Raw genomic sequence first — 18240 nt, forward strand, 5'->3', positions numbered from 1 at the left:
TGCAGGGAATTGTGTGCCAAAAGAATCATTGTGTGGGCTCAAGGAGCAGGTCTAAGGCTGAACCTCCAGGAGTGACTCCAACCAAGAACAATACAAAACTTGCTATTGGGGGCTTCTCCCTCTGAGGTAACCCCAGAAACTGCAGTTCAGGATTGAAGCTGGAGTCAAGAGGTTTTGCTGTTGTCTTCAGTAGCAATACTGCTGTCTCTGAAGCACTCAGGAAGTCGGGAAATGGACACTGGAATGCTCGACAGGGGGAAAGTAGTACCTCATGTTTTATGACTTGGTCTACTAGTAGAACCAAGCAAAGAAGACACAAAGGGGACCTTCGCCTCACGTCCATTTATCAGATCTCATGCAGCTATATCTTAATGGTGAAGTCTAATTACAAAGGAATCTGGGAAATGTAGTTTTCAGTTTTCCACCTCTCCAGCTAAGTTGGTAAATTGGAGGCTTAATGAACCAGTCCCCAGTATCTGCCCACCAGTTACCAATATTCTATCTTTTCACATGCCGAGTTGTAAGAGGCACAAGCCTGGGGAATGAATCATGACACCATCTGATTAGACTTCATGGTTTCCTGAGTTCCCTCTCGGATTTCCCGTAGGGCAGCTGGGAGACGCTGCTGAGAGCGTTTGTGGCCACACTTGGCTCTTTGTTTTGGCTGTTGGCCACAATAGGGAAGAATGGCTGGCACATCCGTGAACTATCTTTTTGTTTACGCTTCAGTCTCCAGTGCTGGTGGATTAAATAAAGCCTTCCCCTTGAATCAGAAGGACTAATATGTAGACGTAGCTTCTCTAAGCTTACCTTGCAGCGCTGTGGTATAAGAACTGTAAAATTCCAAAATATTTGGGGGGAATTCAAATGGGCATTCACAACCAAGGAAGATCTTAATAAACAGGAGGGTAATTCAGAAATGAATTACGATTCCTTCCTGGATTCTACAAGCTCCCCATTAAGGGTCCTGGCTTCCCACTCTTAACTAGTCTACACTGTGCCCTTGAAAAGTATATGTCTTTTTTTTTTTTTTCTGGGCAGAAAGAGGACTTGGTTCAGAACTGAAAACTTGGGTGTATTCTGTCACATTCCTAATGCTTAGCCATCCTTTCAGTATTCAACTTAACTGAGGATCTGCTGTGTCCAGACCCTGTGCTGGGTATACTTTGGAGAACCAGGGATGGTGGAGGCATCATTCTTGTCTAAAGAGAAATAGTCTAGTCAGGAACATGAGACATATTTATTCTAGAGTAGAGTTCTAAGGGATCTTGGAGAAGGAGAAGTATTTTCATTGGAGAAGGGATGTGGGAAGGCTTCTAGAAAGAAGTGGCATTGGAACCAGTCCTTGAAGGATAAAGAGGATCTGGATGGGCAGAGGTGAGAGCTGGTTCATTCTTTCAAGGAGGTGGGGACAGCCAGGGTGGGCTTGAGAACCATGAGTGCCTGGTGGTCTGATGTGTCCTGATGAAAGATTTGGGTCAGGGCTGGAAAGTCAGTTGGGGTGATGATCTGAGCATCCCTGAAGGCCAGGGCTACAAGCCTTTCCCAGCCTTTGGCCACCTTGTCATCACAGCAATTGGTACAGTAAGCGCACTTTGGGCTTCCCTGGTGCCTCAGACGGAATCCACCCAAAACGCAGGAGACCTGGGTTCGATCGCTGGGTTGGGAAGATTCCCTGGAGGAGGGTATGGCAATCCACTCCAGTATTCTTGCCTGGAGAATCCCCATGGACAGAGAAGCCTGCTTGGCTATAGTCCCTGGGGTCACAAAGAGCTGGACACGACTGAGTGACTAATCACACAGTGCACCAGTGAAATGATTCAAATCCAGGTGTATTTTCAGAATGCCAGAACCAGGACACCAAAATAACTTCCACATGAGCCGCTTTTACAAACCCCATCTGATTATCTTATTAAATAAATAAATCAAAGGCATCCTTTGCCCTCAAGGAGAGAAGCTTTGAAAACTTCGAAGATGACCTAAGCTTTTGGAAACCTTAGAGAAGTCTCGTGAGGACATTCCCTGCAGGTGGTTTACTCAGAAGCTGAGGAGAAAGGATGGAGGTCTTCCTCCTGGACAGAATACCTCTCTGCCTGTCTGAGGGAAAGACGGTGACGGCAGGGACCTATCGCATGAGGAGCCCAGGATATCAGAGGAAGTGGTGGGGGGTGGTGGAAGGGGGCGGCAGGCATGAAGCCAAGACCAGCTGTCAGGGCCCCTCTGCAGCGTGAGGTCTGCTAGGCTGTGGAGCGTTCTGAGGTCTCACTGTTGGAGACCAGAACAGGCAGACGACAGACAGACAGGAGTCCAGCTTGGTGGGGAGGGCAGGGACCGGCCCTGAGGGGCAGAGCCGCCATATTGCTCCACCAGGGGGCTGTAGTCACCTTCCTGTGAGTGGCGCCCCCTGGTGGCCCACAAAACACCCGCGGTAGGTGCCCCTTGAGTTTGTAGCTCCGAAGCCTCGCTGAGCTGCCTCTCCCGGCCTCCTAGCTGCCTCACACCATGGCCATGGGTTCTGGGTGCGACACAGGCCCCGGGACTCCCTCCCTGGAGGACCTGGAGCACCAGGCCGGGGCCGCCAGCCTGCCGCAGAAAGGGACTAGATCCACCTCAGCCCAGGGGTCAGTTGAGGGAGCAGCTGTTAGCCGTGCATGTATAGTGTGATATGCGTCATCTCACTGGGCCTTCCAGTAGTCCTGAGAAGTGGGGATCACCTCGTCTCACAGGTAAAGAAGGAAACAGCCACGGGGTGTTGTCTGTGGTGATGAAGGGGCTCAGCAGCACACCAGGGTCTGTGGGACTCTTTCCTCTGCCCCCGAACACCCTGGAGAGCCCGCCTTAATTCTGTGGAGGGGGCAGGAGTCTCCAGTTCCTCTTGGGCCACCCGAGGCCCTCAGGCTCTGCTCGTGGCCCATGACAGGAATTCCTTCCAAGCCCTGACAGAGCTCCTGTGGAAGGGGACAGATCGGGGTCTCCCTGAGGAAGAAGGTCAGGTCCCCTCCACACCTCATGACTCTCTATGGGGGGTGGGCCCAGCCTCCATGGCTGTCGTGAGAGGGGGTGCTCAAGGGGGTGCCTGACCCTCTATCTCTCTCTGCCGCCCCCCCAGGCCCTTCATGCTGCTGCCACCGCTGATGGAGTGGATGCGTGTGGCCATCACGTACGCGGAGCACCGCCGCAGCCTCACCGTGGACAGCGGTGACATCCGGCAGGCGGCCCGGCTGCTGCTGCCCGGCCTGGACTGCGAGCCCCGGCAGCTCAAGTATGGAACCGGGGAGGAGTGAGGCGGGGAGGGCCTGGGTAAACCCGCTGCTCCCTCACTGTCTTGGATCAGGAGGGAGCCGAAAGCAGGGGCTGCAGTCCACTCGTTGGATCTGCTCTAAGGCGCTCTCTTCGTGACCCCACCTGTTAGAACTGATCTGTTCTGGACCTGGGCTGCTCTCCAGTGTGTCCTCCGCAGCACGGGTCTGGCACAGAGCAGACTCCCATTTGCATTTTGGGTGAGAGAGAGCTCACAGTGGGGCTACTGGGGTACACAGCAGAGTGGGCCCTCCTCCCTGCGATTGCCACCACTTTCTGGAGCACTTCCTAGGTGCAGGCCGGTGCTGAGCTCTCCTATTTTATGTGCATTTTCTTTCTGTTTTATGTGCATTTCCTTTGACAACCTCAGAGAAGAAGGAGCTTTAATGCCCATTTTACAGATGGAAAAGCTGAGGATCAGGAGGAGCAGTAACTTGCCCACAGATTCTCAGCTAGCAAGCTGACCACGCCCGAATTTGAAGCCAGGCCCATGTGGCCCCAAGCCTGGGTCCTTAGTTTCCTTCCCAGTGTGCCTCTGTTGTGTTGGACTGGCCTTTTGAAGTTGTTCCAGAGGAACAGTCCCCTGGCCATCCTTGACCTGGGAGAGCCTCGCTTTGCCCTCCCCTTCTTCTCTCTCCATTGTAAATGCTACGACCTCGTCCTATGACACGTGTTTTCTACTCTGTGGCCCAATCAAGGCTCCAGGCAAAAGCCAGCTATCAAAAGCCCATGGCTCACCCTCTGCAGACCATGGCTGTCCTTGGTAGGATGGCTTGGCTGCACCTGGGAGTCTGGTCCACTCTCTGCCGTTTCTTTGGTGCTTCTGGGCCTCACCAGGAAGCACAGAGGGGAGAGGATGGAGCATCGAGGACTGGAACTTGGCCTCGATGACCATTCTCGAGAACGAGTACAGCCTACTCCGTGCAAAAAAAATACATAACCAAGTACTGTGTGTGGCCCAAACCCCAACCAGAGCTTCTTCCGCCTCAGAAAGTCCCCTGAGAGATCATTTTGTGGGGGATTTCATTTCTGATTGTTGACAGCTCCCAAGAGCTCAGAGCACTTCTTTAGCGTGTTTATAGAAAAGCTAAAGCATGTGCTTTTCCTGTCACCGAGCATGACAAGGCCAGTCACAGCCGATTAGATGGTAATTCCCCGTCCTCCCCGTCCATGCCCTCCTCACGCCTCACATCGGCCTAGCGCCGCAGAGTCACCTCTCGTAGCGAGGCCATGTCCTAGCAGAAACAGCCAGGCTTGAACACCTGGTCTCCTCTGCGCAGACCCGAATGCTGTTTCAGTTCCTTCCGAAGGCTGGATGCCCGAGCGGCTACTGAAAAATTCAACCAGGACCTGGGCTTCCGCATGCTCAACTGCGGAAGGACCGACCTCATCAGCCAGGCGATCGAAGCCCTGGGCCCCGACGGGGTGAACACCATGGACGACCAGGTGCGTTCCGAGTGCTCCGCCAGGTAGGCTCAGGACCAGAGTCCGCAGTGATGTGCGACTGCGGTAACTGGTGGTTCAGTCTGTTCTGCCCCAGGCCTGAGACCCGCCCACTCAGCTGTGTTTCTAAGAAGCGGGTTCCTCCCGAATCACACTCTGCCGTCTACGTAGATGACCCACTCAGAGACTTCCCAGGCACCCCTTGTAAATCATTTGTAACAGGCATTCGGCTTCCCCTCACTGGAAAGCTGGAGGCTGTCCCAGATGGTGCAGGGCCAGGAGAACGTCCAGAGAAATCAGCTTGATAGCGAGCTAGGGATAATGATCACTGAGACTTGTATTAGGGCATCCTGTGTGCCATGCTCCAGTAGAAATCCTTGCCTTCATGAGTTAACATGCTAGAGGAGGAGACAGATGCTAAGAAACATAAAGTCATGAAATGCAGAGTGTGTTAGTGAAAAGTGCTGATGCATTAAATGAAGCCAGAAAAGGGGATAGGAAGTGTTGGAGGCGATGGAGGAATTTTAGACAGACTTTGACCGGAGTTTTTTGACCTGCTTTCGTTTTTGTTTTTGCTGTGAATAGCTGGCATTTATACAGCACTTCCTGTGTTCCAGGCACTGTTCTAAGCACTTTGCACAGATTAACTCATTTAATCTTGACCACAGCCCTGTGAAGTAGGATTCATCCCCATTTTATAGATAGGGAGCCTGGGGTACAGAGCTCACACAACTAATGAGGCGCAGAGCTGGGATTAGAAGAATCCAAGCAGGCCGACCCCAGGCCCTTCCCCACCTGTGGGAGATGCAATTTTTATCTGATGCAGTTGCGTGAGCTTCCCCAGGGTAATGGCACTGTAGTTTAGAAGTCCACAAGAAAGGTTGGGAGAAGTTAAACAGCAGCTGAGAGGTCACATAGAGGTCACATAGGTCACATAGAGGTCACGTGGCACCCTCGGATGAGATGGTGACATGGCAGAGGCTGTGATGAGGTGCCTGGTGAACCCAAGCCAGAGTGGACTTTGGCAAGTCAGGCAGGAGCAGTCAGAGAAGGATTCTTCCTGAGTCATGCTGGAGGGAGGGGGTGGGGGGGGGTGGGTGCAGCAGAGAGGAGTTGGGGAAGGCATCCCAGGGAAGGGAGATGCTGGGAGCCAGAGCATGGGGTGGGACAGTCAGGCATGTGCTGGGACAGGAAACCACAAGGCTGAGAGAGTTGCTGCAGGAGGGCTCCGGGAGGTGACAGGCTGGGTGTCGTGTCTCCCCAAGGTGCCTCTGTTGACGTGAGCTCCGGGGCTTTCATCCTGGGGGAGATGTCTTCCTCCTCCAGCAGCAGGGTGGGGAAGACCATGGACGCCAGCCTCACAGGGCTGGAGTTTAGTCCTCCCATCGTAGCTGTGGCAGCTCGGACAAGCTGCTTTACCCCTGAGCCTGTCTCCTCGCCTCCAACTTGTGGGATAATAGTGCCTGCCCCCTAGACTTCTGCATCACACCTAGTAAATGCTCCATAAAGGTGCCTCCACATCTGTTGGTGTCGATAGGATGATTATCCCTGAAACCTGTTCATCAGTGTCTCTTGATTCAACCTCTTTAGGGGGAGGGACCACATGCAAAAAAAAAGTAGCTTCTCTTTACAGGACATGTCAACGGCTTATAGTCTGAATCACATACAGACCTGTGGAGAAAAAAGAAGTCAAGCTTGTGCCGAGGGGAATAAAACAAAGTCAGGTTCTCATTCAGTGGCTTTTCTCTCAATGCCCCAGTCCTGTTTGTTCCCTCAGCCTCGGTGTTTGTAGAATGATCTGTGGGGTAGATAGACCTCTCAGCCATGATTAATCTCAGGCCATTTCTTTATCTCTGGGCGCTAGGCAAGGATTTATGAGGTAAGGAGATCTTGTCTACACACAAATAACCTAATAAATAACATCGCGGGGCTCCAGACAAACGCTTGCCAGCATCCAGCTGTGGAATAGTGCTTTCCACTGCGGCCTTTGCTGTTACTGGCCACAGAGGAGATTCCCGGCCAGGGGGTGGCTCCGTTAACCGCCCACCTAAATTTGGGTAGGGATTGGGCCTCAGCTTTCAGAAAAGCTCAGAACTGCTCACAGCAAGAGACATTCACGTCAACCCCTCCACCCTGTGTGAGACGCCTCAGGGAGAAGAGCTTCTGGGCTCATGCAGGCCTGGGTTCCGTCTGAGTCCATCCTCTTACGTATTGTGTGACTGTGGGGCAAGTCAGTCCCCATCTTCGCTCCTCATCTGTGAAGCGGGGATAATAGCAGAACCTCCCCAATAGGGAAGGTATGGTCATTAAATGAGATGATGCATGTAAAGCACTTCACATGGTGATTTACCGGCGCAGGGCCTGGGGTGGATGTGGATATGTCAGTGTAGCATGGCAGCCGTGATGGTGGTGTTGTGTTATTTTAATTAGTTAGCCCATCCTTAGTTAGCTGGGCCAAGCACTTTATACATAGTAACTCATACTCTTTACAGCAACCCAGTGAGGTAGATACTGTTGTTATTCCCATTTTAAAGATAAAGTAACTGAGGCAGAGAGGAGTACAAGTAACTTGTACAAAGTTTACAGCAGGGGTTGCCTTTGTACTGGAGTCTGGCTGTAGGGCCTGTGCCCTTTGCCCCTCTCACCTGTAGTGCTCATGGAAATGTCCCCTACTCATCCTTCAGGTGTCATATGTCCCCTGAGCCTGGGAAGGGCAGGCCCAGCCCCTTCTGTCCAGCACAAGACCCAAGATTGTTCCAGATGAGCAGCTGGTCAAGCAGGAGACCTCTATCTGGTTTCCAGGGCAGACACCTATGGAACACGTGTCCTCATGTTCTATTTCCAGACAGTTTAGCATCTGCGTTTGCTTCACATAGGGTATGACGCCACTGATGTATGCCTGTGCTGCCGGGGATGAAGCCATGGTCCAGATGTTGATCGATGCTGGAGCCAACTTGGACATCCAGGTGAGAAAGCCCCAAAGGGCCGCCCGGGGCCCCCAACCCAGTGAGAGAACACCCCAAGGTCTTCATCATCCATGCTGGCTGTGATGATTTGGACAACAGAGTAGATGTGTCTCAGAGAACTGGAAATATAAGATACACAGAGATCATAGTTAGCAAAGACGGTTTTTTCTCAAGATTCGGGCTTTCTGCCAGAGAAGTGAGCTCAGAGGGGAGTCCACTGGAGAGAATGGCCATGATTCTGTTACTGTAGCCCTTTTCCCCTGGTATCAAATTAGTCCCCAGCCATCCCTACCATCTCCAGACACTTCTTGCTCTACCTCCTTCCGAGGCATAAAGTGTTCCCCTTCTGCCATCTCTCTGCCCAGGGCAGACATCACTAATTGAACATCCTTTTGAGCCTTGTCCACAAGGGACTCCAGGCAGACGTTGCCAATCGAATATAAAAAGCACTTGAGTTGACTCCTGGCCACCATCCCTGCAGGGCTCCCCCTTAGCTCAGGCCCCGTGTCACCTGCCCAGGAATGTCACTCACCTTGGAAACACTGATCCCTTGTGGCATTTTCCCAGGTTCCAAGCAACTCTCCCAGGCACCCCTCCATCCACCCGGATAGCCGGCACTGGACCTCGCTGACGTTTGCTGTGCTGCATGGACATATCTCTGTGGTCCAGGTGAGCTCCTGCCAGGTGTGCCATGCGCCCAGCTTGCCAGATGGGCTGAACCCCAAGCGTAGCCCCAGCCTCACATGTCTTGAGTGGGATCAGAGACACCAGAGACACTGGTTAAGGCCAGCTCACTGGGTCAGCAGGACAGATACTCAACTGGTTTTCCCCAAGGAGCAGGCTCTAGTGAGCAGGATGTGAGCAGGCTCTAATGTGAGATTTTAGGGAACAAGATGCAGGTCCAAATGATACCAGGCCTGCCTGGCCTCTCTGCATCCGTGGGTGAGTCTTGGGCTGTGCTGGAATCTGGAATCTGTGCAGATGTGCTCAGATCTGCACAGATGTGTTTCTTTCCTCCAGCCATCCTTCCAACCCTGAGCTGTTCTTACTCCTTCATGAATTCTATGGCTTATACCATGCGGTCCTTCTGGTTCTGCCCCTCCCCGTTAGCAGCCATAGTCTCTCAGCATTTCAGTTCCTGACAGAAGACTCAGATTGACACTGCTCGCCTGTCACTTGACACTGCTCAGCCAAGTCACACTGTGCCCACCTCGGCCCCGGTAGCTGTGGCTGGCCGAGGGTCAGGGCAGGCCTGGAAGTGGAAGCTATGGACGGGGCATGGCAACGCTGCCACTCGGCTCCTAGACGCCTTCTCTCCTCAGGCCTGCAGGGTTCCAGAAACTCCTTCCTGGGAGTTTGCATGACACCCTTGCCATCTGCTGGATTGTGGGTCCCTCGAGGCCAGGGGTCATGTCGACCTGTTTGCTGTCCACATAGTCCTGGCCTATACGAGAGATTCCTTAGCCGGTGGTCAGTAGGTCGGCTGCCATATCCTGCCCGCTTTTCGGTGACTGTCCTCTTGAGACCTTGAGCAGAGTTCCACCCTGGCCCAGACCGGCCTGCAGGGCTGTGCCCTGGGCTTGTCTGGACTGGTGCCCAGTTTCACCCTGTCGGGCAGGTCTCTGTCTTCCTCTGCTGCTTTGATGCTCTGGCTCAGACAGCGCTGCCGCAGCTGCTGACTGATGAGAGCCTCCCGCCAACAGCCACCCCCACACCCACATTGTGGGGAGACTGAGAGGTCAGCCTGGACCCTTCACACCTGGTCCCAGGTGAGGGGTGGGTAGGATTGGCCCAATTGCTCAAGCGCGGTCTCTGAGGAGGCTCAGTCTCTGGAAACCTGGGAGGGTTGGAAAGGCGGCTCCCTCCAGAGCAGCCAGTCAGGAAAGGTGAGATGGACTGAAGTCACCTGGTGGTGTGCTGACACCACCCCCGCCCAAGGCAAAGCCAGCCAGCCCAGCGGGCACCGCTTGGTATCTGTTAGCCCTGCTCTGTCTGTCCCCTGCAAGGCCTGCCCTTGCCAGAACCAGGAGAGGCCACCTGGTGTCCCAGACAGCCAGGTTCTGTTCCAGCCCTGCACTGCCCAGCCTTGGGCAGCTCATGGAACCTCTTTGAAGGGAGCCCTAGAAGCCACTGGTTACTGAGCCCCTATGGAGAATTGAGCACCTCTTCACTTAATCCCCAACAATGTTGCAAGACAGGCCTCTCTCCCATTTTCTAGATGAGGAAGACGGAGGATTGGGGAGTTGAGATACCCGCCCCAGATCACCCACTCGCTGGCGGCCAGCACTGCCACTCAGCTCTGACCCTACTGGCTCTGTCTTTCCCACAACCTCTGCTGTGTCAAGAGCCTCAGATTCCCCTGGTTGATTGGACGGTGTTGCCTTCTATTCTTGGGCTCCCCGGGTGGTGTTAGTGGTCAAGAACCTGGCTGCCAATGCAGAAGACGTAAAGGATGTGGGTGTAGTCCTTGGGTCAGGAAGATCCCCTGGAGGAGGGCGTGGCAACCTACTCCAGTATTCTTGCCTGAAGAAGCCCATGGACAGAGGAGCCTGATAGGCTATGGTCCATAGGATCACAAAGGATCAGACATGACTGAAGCGAGTTAGCACACACCTACCTTCTATTCTTCACTGCGGCCAGTTTGTAGGAAACTGTTTGAAAGGGGGAGATAGCTCAGAGGTCCCTATAGCTCAGGGGCTTGGTCCAAGACCACAAAAAGCAGAGGGGAAGATTCTGAGCACTTAGAGCCGTGAAGGTAACCAGGAGTTCTACAATTCTGGATGCCTGAGGGAGCTGGCTCTTGGTCACATGCCAGGAGGAAACTAAAGGTCACTCCCCGAAGCCGCCCCTGCACCCAACCCAGGCGACACTCCCCTCCATGCTCAAGTGCCCTTCCTGTGCCTTGGCAGTTGCTCCTGGATGCTGGCGCCCACGTGGAGGGCTCTGCAGTGAACGGCGGCGAAGACAGCTATGCGGAGACGCCCCTGCAGCTGGCCTCTGCGGCGGGTAGGTGTGCCGCTGCCCTGCCCAGCCAGGGTCCCTGACTGCCCTGTGGTTCCACCTGGCCCTCCTCACAGTGTCACCCTGCCTGGCTGAGCCACACACAGAGACCCCCATGGCAAGCCTTGAAACCCCTGCTTCAGGTCACCAGGGGCTCCCCCTCACTCCATCGTCAGTGTTTCTATGGTGCTCAGTGTTCATACAGGCCCAGCACAGGGGCAGCGACGTGGGTGGTGGAAGCATTCCTGGCCCGTCTCTTTCAGGGAACTACGAGCTGGTCAGCTTGCTGCTTAGCCGGGGCGCCGACCCCCTCCTCAGCATGCTCGAAGCCAACGGCATGGCCTCCTCCCTCCATGAGGATATGAACTGCTTCAGCCACTCGGCCGCCCATGGCCACAGGTACCCACCCAGGGCTTCCTACCCCGTGTTCTGTGGAGCATGAAGCAGGCTCTCAGGAGCAGAAGAGCTAGGCCTGGAGATCTTTCCAGAGATGGAGGGGAGGGGTGGATAGAGGGTAGCTGCCTGCACACCAGCCAGAAAGAAGATACAGGTCTTCAGGCAGCATGTGGGCCCAGAGGGTGGAGGCCTGGAAACACAGGGTGGTGGGTGCCCAGGGCAGGCCCTCCCATTCCCCCGTAAGACCCTCCACCTGCAGCCACCCAGGGCTGCCCCAGGACCCCATCTGTTCCTGTGCCTGGGCTGCTTCTCCACTGCCCGCCACAGCCTGGAGCGCTAGGGGCTTCCACCCAGACTTCAGCCCCACCATGAAGATGCTCCTGATGGCTCTGCTAGCAATCGCACCCTGCTCCAGGAGCGGGTGGTGGACCCTGCTTTTTAGGGGCCAGGCCTTCTGGGGGTGTGACAGGGCAGAGGTGAGACCAGAACAGCTGGTCTCACCTAACCAGAGTTAGGCTGCTCTGGGGTCAAAGGGCAACAGGGAAGAGGTGAGTAGAAGACAAAGAGGGACTCCCTTGAGGGACCTGGGTCATCCCGCTGTTGCTCTGTCAACTCAGCGGGTTAACAGAGTACCCAGTGTTGCACAGCCCAGCCTCCATCACAAGGTGGGGAAGGGGTTGGGGAGGGGCAGGCAGGTCTGCAGGGAGACAGCCCCACCCCCAAGTGGCCTGGGGCCTGCCCATGAGACAGCCATCTGGAGCCCCAGGCCACAGGATGCGACAGAAGAGCCTGGGGCTTGGAACCCCCTCTGAGTCTGCATCCCACTCGGTGTGACATGAGCAAGATGTATTCATCACCCATGAATACTGAGGTTCCTCTCTCAGGGAGGGTAAAATGCACTGGTACCTGGCAACATCAGGATTGCTGGGAGAAACATCAATAACCTCAGATATGCAGATGATACCACTCTCATGGCAGAAAGTGAAGAAGAACTAAAGAGCTTCTTGATGAAGGTGAAAGAGGAGAGTGAAAAAGCTGACTTGAAACTCAGCATTCAAAAAACTAAGATCATGGCATCCAGTCCCATCACTTTATGGCATGTAGATGGGGAAACAATGGAAACAGTGAAAGACTTTATTTTCTTGGGCTCCAAAGTCACTGTGGATGGTGACCGCAGCCATGAAATTAAAACATGCTTGCTCCATGGAAAGTGTGAAAGTGCTGCACTCAATATGCCAGCAAATTTGGAAAACTCTGCAGTGGCCATAGGACTGGAAAAGGTCAGTTTTCATTCCAATGCCAAAGAATGTTCAAGCTACTGCACAATTGCACTCATCTCATGGCACCCCTGGAGAAGGCAATGGCACCCCCCTCCAGTACTCTTGCCTGGAAAATCCCATGGACGGAGGAGCCTGGTAGGCTGCAGTCCATGGAGTTGCAAAGAGTCAGACATGACTGAGCTACTTCACTTTCCCTTTTCACTTTCATGCATTGGAGAAGGAAATGGCAACCCACTCCAGTGTTCTTGCCTGGAGAATCCCAGGGACGGGGGAGCCTGGTAGGCTGCCGTCTATGGGGTCGCACAGAGTCGGACACGACTGAAGCGACTTAGCAGCAGCAGCACGCTAGTAAAGTAATGCTCAAAATTCTCCAAGCCAGGCCTCAGCAATACGTGAACCGTGAACTTACAGATGTTCAAGGTGGATTTAGAAAAGGCAGAAGGACCAGAGATCAAATTGCTGACATCCGCTGGATCATCAAAAAAAAAAAAGAGTTCCAGAAAAACATCTACTTCTGTTTTATTGACTATGCCAAAGCCTTTGACTGTGGATCACAACAAACTGTGGAAAATTCTGAAAGAGATGGGAATACCAGACCACTTTACCTGCCTCCTGAGAAATCTGTATGCAGGTCAAGAAGCAACAGTTAGAATTGAACATGGAAAAACAGACTGGTTCCAAAACTGGGAAAGGAGTATGTCAAGACTGTATATTATCACCCTGCTTATTTAACTTATATGCAGAGTACATCATGAGAAATGCTGGGCTGGAGGAAGCACAAGCTTCATCAAGATTGCCAGGAGAAATATCAGTAACTTCAGATATGCAGATGACACTACCCTTACGGCAGAAAATGAAGAACTAAAGAGCCTATTGATAAAAGTGAAAGAGGAGAGTGAAAAGTTGGCTTAAAGCTCAACATTGAGAAAACTAAGATCCTGGCATCCTGCCACTTCATGGCAAATAGATGGGGAAACAGTGGAAACAGTGGCTGACTTTATCTTTTTGGGCTCCAAAATCACTGTACATGGTGATTGCAGCCATGAAATTAAAAGACGCTTACTCCTTGGAAGGATAGTTATGACCAACCTAGACAGCATATTCAAAAGCAGAGGCATTACTTTGCCAACAAAGATCTGTCTAGTCAAGATCTGGTTTTTCCAGTAGTCATGTATGGATGTGAGAGTTGGACTATAAAGAAGGCTGAGTGCCAAAGAATTGATGCTTTTGAACTATGGTGTTGGAGAAGATTCTTTTTTTTTTTTTTTTTTGGAGAAGATTCTTGAGAGTCCCTTGGACTGCAAGGAGATCAAACCAGTCAATCCTAAAGGAAATCAATCCTGAATATTCATTGAAAGGACTGATGCCAAAACTGAAGTTCCCAATACTTTGGTCACCTGATGCAAAGAGCCGACTCATTGGAAAGATGCTGGGAAAGATAAAAGTCAGGAGGAGAAGGGGACAACAGAAGAAAAGATGGTTAGATGGCATCACCGACTCGATGGACATGAGTTTGAGCAAGCTCCTGGAGATGATGAAGGAAGGACAGAGAAGCCTGGCGTGCTGCAGTCCATGGGGTCGCAAAGACTTGGACACAACTGAGCAACTGAACAACAACGTGGGAATATGCACGTCAGCTGCTATTAGGATGATTGTTGTGTATCAGGCTCTGCATGTGATGTCACTTGAGCCTGACATTAACTGGGAGAGGATGATACTGATTTCCCATGCTACAGTGACAAACCCATCAGGGCTCAAAGAGGCAGAACAGCCTGTCAGATCACACAGGATGGCAGAGCCTGCGTAGCCCCAGAGCTCATGACTTCTCAGCAGTACCCGGATGGCAGAAGGGAGAGGTCTTCTGCACCTTTCCCTGGCTCACCTGGGGGCCCAGCCTGCCTGGGAAGGGAAGACCATGAGCCCTTTTTGCCCGAAGATGCCCCGTAGTTGGCCCGTCTGGGCCACAGGACACTGAAAGGCAGCTCGGCAGGCACCATCCATGGCGGGAGCCTTGGACATCACCCTTCTTTGTCCGTTTCCCTGCAGGAACGTCCTGAGGAAGCTCCTGACGCAGCCACAGCAGGCCAAAGCAGACGTGCTGTCCCTGGAGGAGATCCTGGCTGAGGGCGTGGAAGAGAGTGATGCGTCCAGCCAGGGCAGCGGCAGCGAGGGGCCCATGCGACTGAGCCGGACGCGCACCAAGGCCCTCCAGGAGGCCATGTACTACAGCGCAGAGCACGGCTACGTGGACATCACCATGGAGCTGAGGGCGCTGGGTGAGGCCACGTGGTGTGCGTGTACAGACACAGGCACACACACACAGAGACACACACACATGCTGTGCTGCTCCTCAGTGTGCATGTACACACACACACACACACGAGAGGGCCAGGCCCACAGGCCAGACAGGCCAGGAGGCAGTGGAGTGCAGGGAGGGCCTCCATCCTCTCAAACCAAGACAGGTGGTGCCCTGAGCCTCAGACAGTCCTCAGTGGGGACATATCAAAAGCCTCACCCAGCCTTGTGCCCTCAGGGCCCCCAACTTCCCTGGTCGAGGCCTGGGCATGTGGGAGCATCTAGAGCACCAGGAGTCCACATTTCTGGTCAATGAGATGCTCTCCAGTCCATCAGCCCGCCTTCCCCGCTCCTTGGCCTGCAAGCTTGCAGACTTCTTTCCTCCCAGGCGGCTGGTCGGACAGACCTGGGGGAGATCCCAGCCCTGCCACGTTCCCTAGTGCTCCTCCCCTACGGTTGTGAAGTTGTCACACACAGCACAGGGCCCAGGCCCACTAACCGTGGGTGTTCGGTGCATGACGCCAGCATCGCTCCTCTCCCTGGGGGCCATGACACATGAACACCAGCGCTGGGCCAAGGAAGCGGGAGCCACACGGCCCTCTGGGGGCGGGCTGGCCTCAGTGCTCTTCCCTATGAAATGGGACTATCACTCCTGCACACAGTCAGTAAACCAGGGATGCTGACGCTACCCTTGGCACCATGTCCCCAGGGAATGCCGTCAGACCTTTTTAAATCCACAGTGAGGCTGGGGAGTAAGAAACAATCTCTAATTATCGGAAACATCACTAGTTTTTGTCATGACCTTTACAGAGCAGTTTTGGATTACTCTGCGGCCCCAGTGACACACTCCAGGGAGCTGGTAAACAGTAATTACACGGCCCTGCGTGTGCACAGACACACCAGGGAGCCAGGCGCTGGGAAAAGCCCTCGGCGACAGAACAGGGCTCATTTCAGGCTTCTGGACAGGCATGGGGTCCTCTTGTCCCCAGGGTCCCTGCATATCCTCCGGGCGTTCGAGTCTCCGGGGCCACCCCTCCTAATTATAATGGTTCCTCCCCAGTAGGTAATTCCGGGGCCTGACAAGCCAGTGGGGCCAGTATGGGTGCTAGGCCTGCACTTGAAGGCTCCCAGGCTGAGCCGTGGATTTTCAGAGCTCAGGCTCCCTGCACTTGGCCTGAAGCCATTCCTCCCCCTCATCTGATGGGAACTTTGAGACCCTTTTATGTCTCAGGGAGGCCCGTCAGGGTGAACGAATGCTTTCCTTACTGGCTGCGCTGAGCTGGGGAGAGGGGGTGCCCCCGGTTGGGCAGGCATCAGGTGCATTAGCCTGCCAGAAAGGGGGCTGTCATGAGGTGGGCTCAGTGGTCCCTTTGGGGAGCACTCTGCCCGGGGGGTGACTGCCCTACCTCTTCCTGGCCCAGGCGTCCCCTGGAAGCTGCACGTCTGGATCGAGTCTCTGAGGACATCCTTCTCCCAGTCTCGGTACTCAGTGGTGCAGAGCCTCCTGCGGGATTTCAGCTCCATCAAGGAGGAGGAGTACAATGAGGAGCTGGTGACCGAGGGCTTGCCACTCATGTTTGACATCCTCAAGACCAGCAAGGTGAGACAGCCCCGGAGGCGCTGACAGCCCATAGGACAGACCCGGAGACTGGACAGGCAGGCAGACCTCAGGACGCAGACAGACCACAGGACAGACCCGGAGACTGACACCTAGGCAGACAGACCGCAGGACGCAGACAGACCACAGGACAGACCCGGAGACTGACACACAGGCAGACAGACCGCAGGACGCAGACAGACCACAGGACGGACCCAGAGACTGACACACAGGCAGACAGACTTAGGGACACCCCCCTCACAGGGACGGAAGGACACAGGCACCCCGCAGGTGGACGTCCAGCCCTTGCCCGGACCCTCGTTGCCTGACTGCAGAGGCCGGGGGTCTGTTTGGGACGGAGCCTGGCCAAGAAAGCAGTCTGAGGAGTCGGTGTGGAAGGACCGGGCCTCCCTCGCCAGACCAGATCCAGGCGGAATGAAGGGCAGTGCTGCGCTGATCCTGGCCTGGACTTTTGAAGCCAGCCTGGCGTACCTGGAGCTGTAAACACACGGCCTCCAGATGGGGGTCCAGCTGACGGCCCTCCCCGCCTCTCCCCCCACAGAACGACTCGGTCACGCAGCAGCTAGCAGCCATCTTCACGCACTGCTACGGCAGCAGCCCCATCCCCCGCATCCCTGAGCTCCGCAAGACGCTGCCGGCCAGGCTCGGTGAGGCCTCCCCGCCTCCTCTCCCCTCTCCCCTCCCTCTCATCTCTGTCCTCCTTCCCCCTCCCAAGTGCCTGGGCGGCGGGCGCCTCCATCATCCCCTTCTCCTTCCCCCCCGACAGATCCTCACTTTTTGAACAACAAGGAGATGTCAGATGTGACCTTCCTCGTGGAAGGAAAGCTGTTTTATGCACATAAAGTCCTGCTGGTGACGGCTTCTAACAGGTAGGCAGCCCAGATAATGAATTCTCTGCCCCCCTGGGAAGCGGGGTGGGGGGGGGTGGGTGCAGCTTCATTTAGATATGAGGTGACGGGTAGGCTGGAGAAGAGCCTCTACCCCAGAGAGGGTGGTCACAGAGCAGGGGACCCCACCCACCCACAGGGGACAGAAGGACAGTCACGAGAGGACCCAGAGTTCTCCAAGAGGAGCTGAGTCGTTGTTCTGGTCAAGCCATTGCTTTTGATGATTAGAAATCATGAGTGTTCTAACATGAAGGTCAGTTTTCCAGCCACAGGTGTTAACGGTCACTAAGCTAGAGGGCAGCTGGGACAGATCGGGGCTCAGCCCAGCCGTCTGTCAGCCTAGGACGATGTAAAACGTCACTTGCCCAGAATTCTTTGCGAGCACAGCAGTGATTTTTAAAATGCTCCTGTCCCCTGGTCACCAGTCAGGCGATGGATGGGGCCTTTGCCACACAGTGATGGAATAAAAGTCACGTTCAAGCCCCTCCTTGTCTCATCTCCTTGGCTCCAGGTTCAAGACGCTGATGACCAATAAATCAGAGCAAGATGGCAACGGCAGCAAAACCATCGAGATCGGCGACATGAAGTACCACATTTTCCAGGTGTGTGTACCTCAGCGCTGAGGGCTTTTCTAGGGGTGCCCCTCCCCACCAGGACCCCGACCCTGGCTGGTCCATCTGGGCGGGGTCAGCTGTGAGTCAGTCATAGTCTTCCCCTCCATCCCTAATGCCTTCTGTGTTTTGCTGACTCAGTGGTCAGGTTGGAGCATCTAGGCTTTTCCCAGCCAGGGTAGCCTTTCCCTTGTGAGTTTGCAGCTTCAGAGTCTGTTTCATGGGCCCTGAGCTTTAACCACTGGGTGAGGGGTCTGGGCAGCCTGACGGGCATGTAAAGACAGGCGCACACCACACATGCAACCTGTGAGCCCTTGTCCTGAGTGAGCTCCCAGTGTACAGACTTGCCTGAGCACTTGTTGGGAATGCAGAGCCTCAGGCCCCATGCCGGGACTCCCCACAGTTTAACAAGACCCCAGGTGGGTGGAGAGCGACGTGCACGTG

The 18240-nt window shown here is 54.4% G+C and overlaps 1 protein-coding gene across 1 annotated transcript in view; it reads left to right on the forward strand.

Annotated features, from left to right (window-relative positions):
• Positions 1-18240, forward strand: part of ABTB2 (ankyrin repeat and BTB domain containing 2) — a 186844-nt gene that overhangs the window by 161265 nt on the left and 7339 nt on the right. Inside the window, exons 4-14 of the mRNA XM_044929273.2 lie at positions 3110-3262; positions 4581-4746; positions 7620-7709; positions 8277-8378; positions 10619-10715; positions 10973-11108; positions 14432-14661; positions 16102-16280; positions 16840-16945; positions 17065-17167; positions 17697-17787. Of these exons, the coding sequence (XP_044785208.2) occupies positions 3110-3262; positions 4581-4746; positions 7620-7709; positions 8277-8378; positions 10619-10715; positions 10973-11108; positions 14432-14661; positions 16102-16280; positions 16840-16945; positions 17065-17167; positions 17697-17787 (1453 nt within the window). The remainder of the gene's footprint in view (positions 1-3109; positions 3263-4580; positions 4747-7619; positions 7710-8276; positions 8379-10618; positions 10716-10972; positions 11109-14431; positions 14662-16101; positions 16281-16839; positions 16946-17064; positions 17168-17696; positions 17788-18240) is intronic.

This window comes from Bubalus bubalis, chromosome 16 (genome assembly GCF_019923935.1).
Source record: "Bubalus bubalis isolate 160015118507 breed Murrah chromosome 16, NDDB_SH_1, whole genome shotgun sequence".
Taxonomy (NCBI): Eukaryota; Metazoa; Chordata; class Mammalia; order Artiodactyla; family Bovidae; genus Bubalus; species Bubalus bubalis.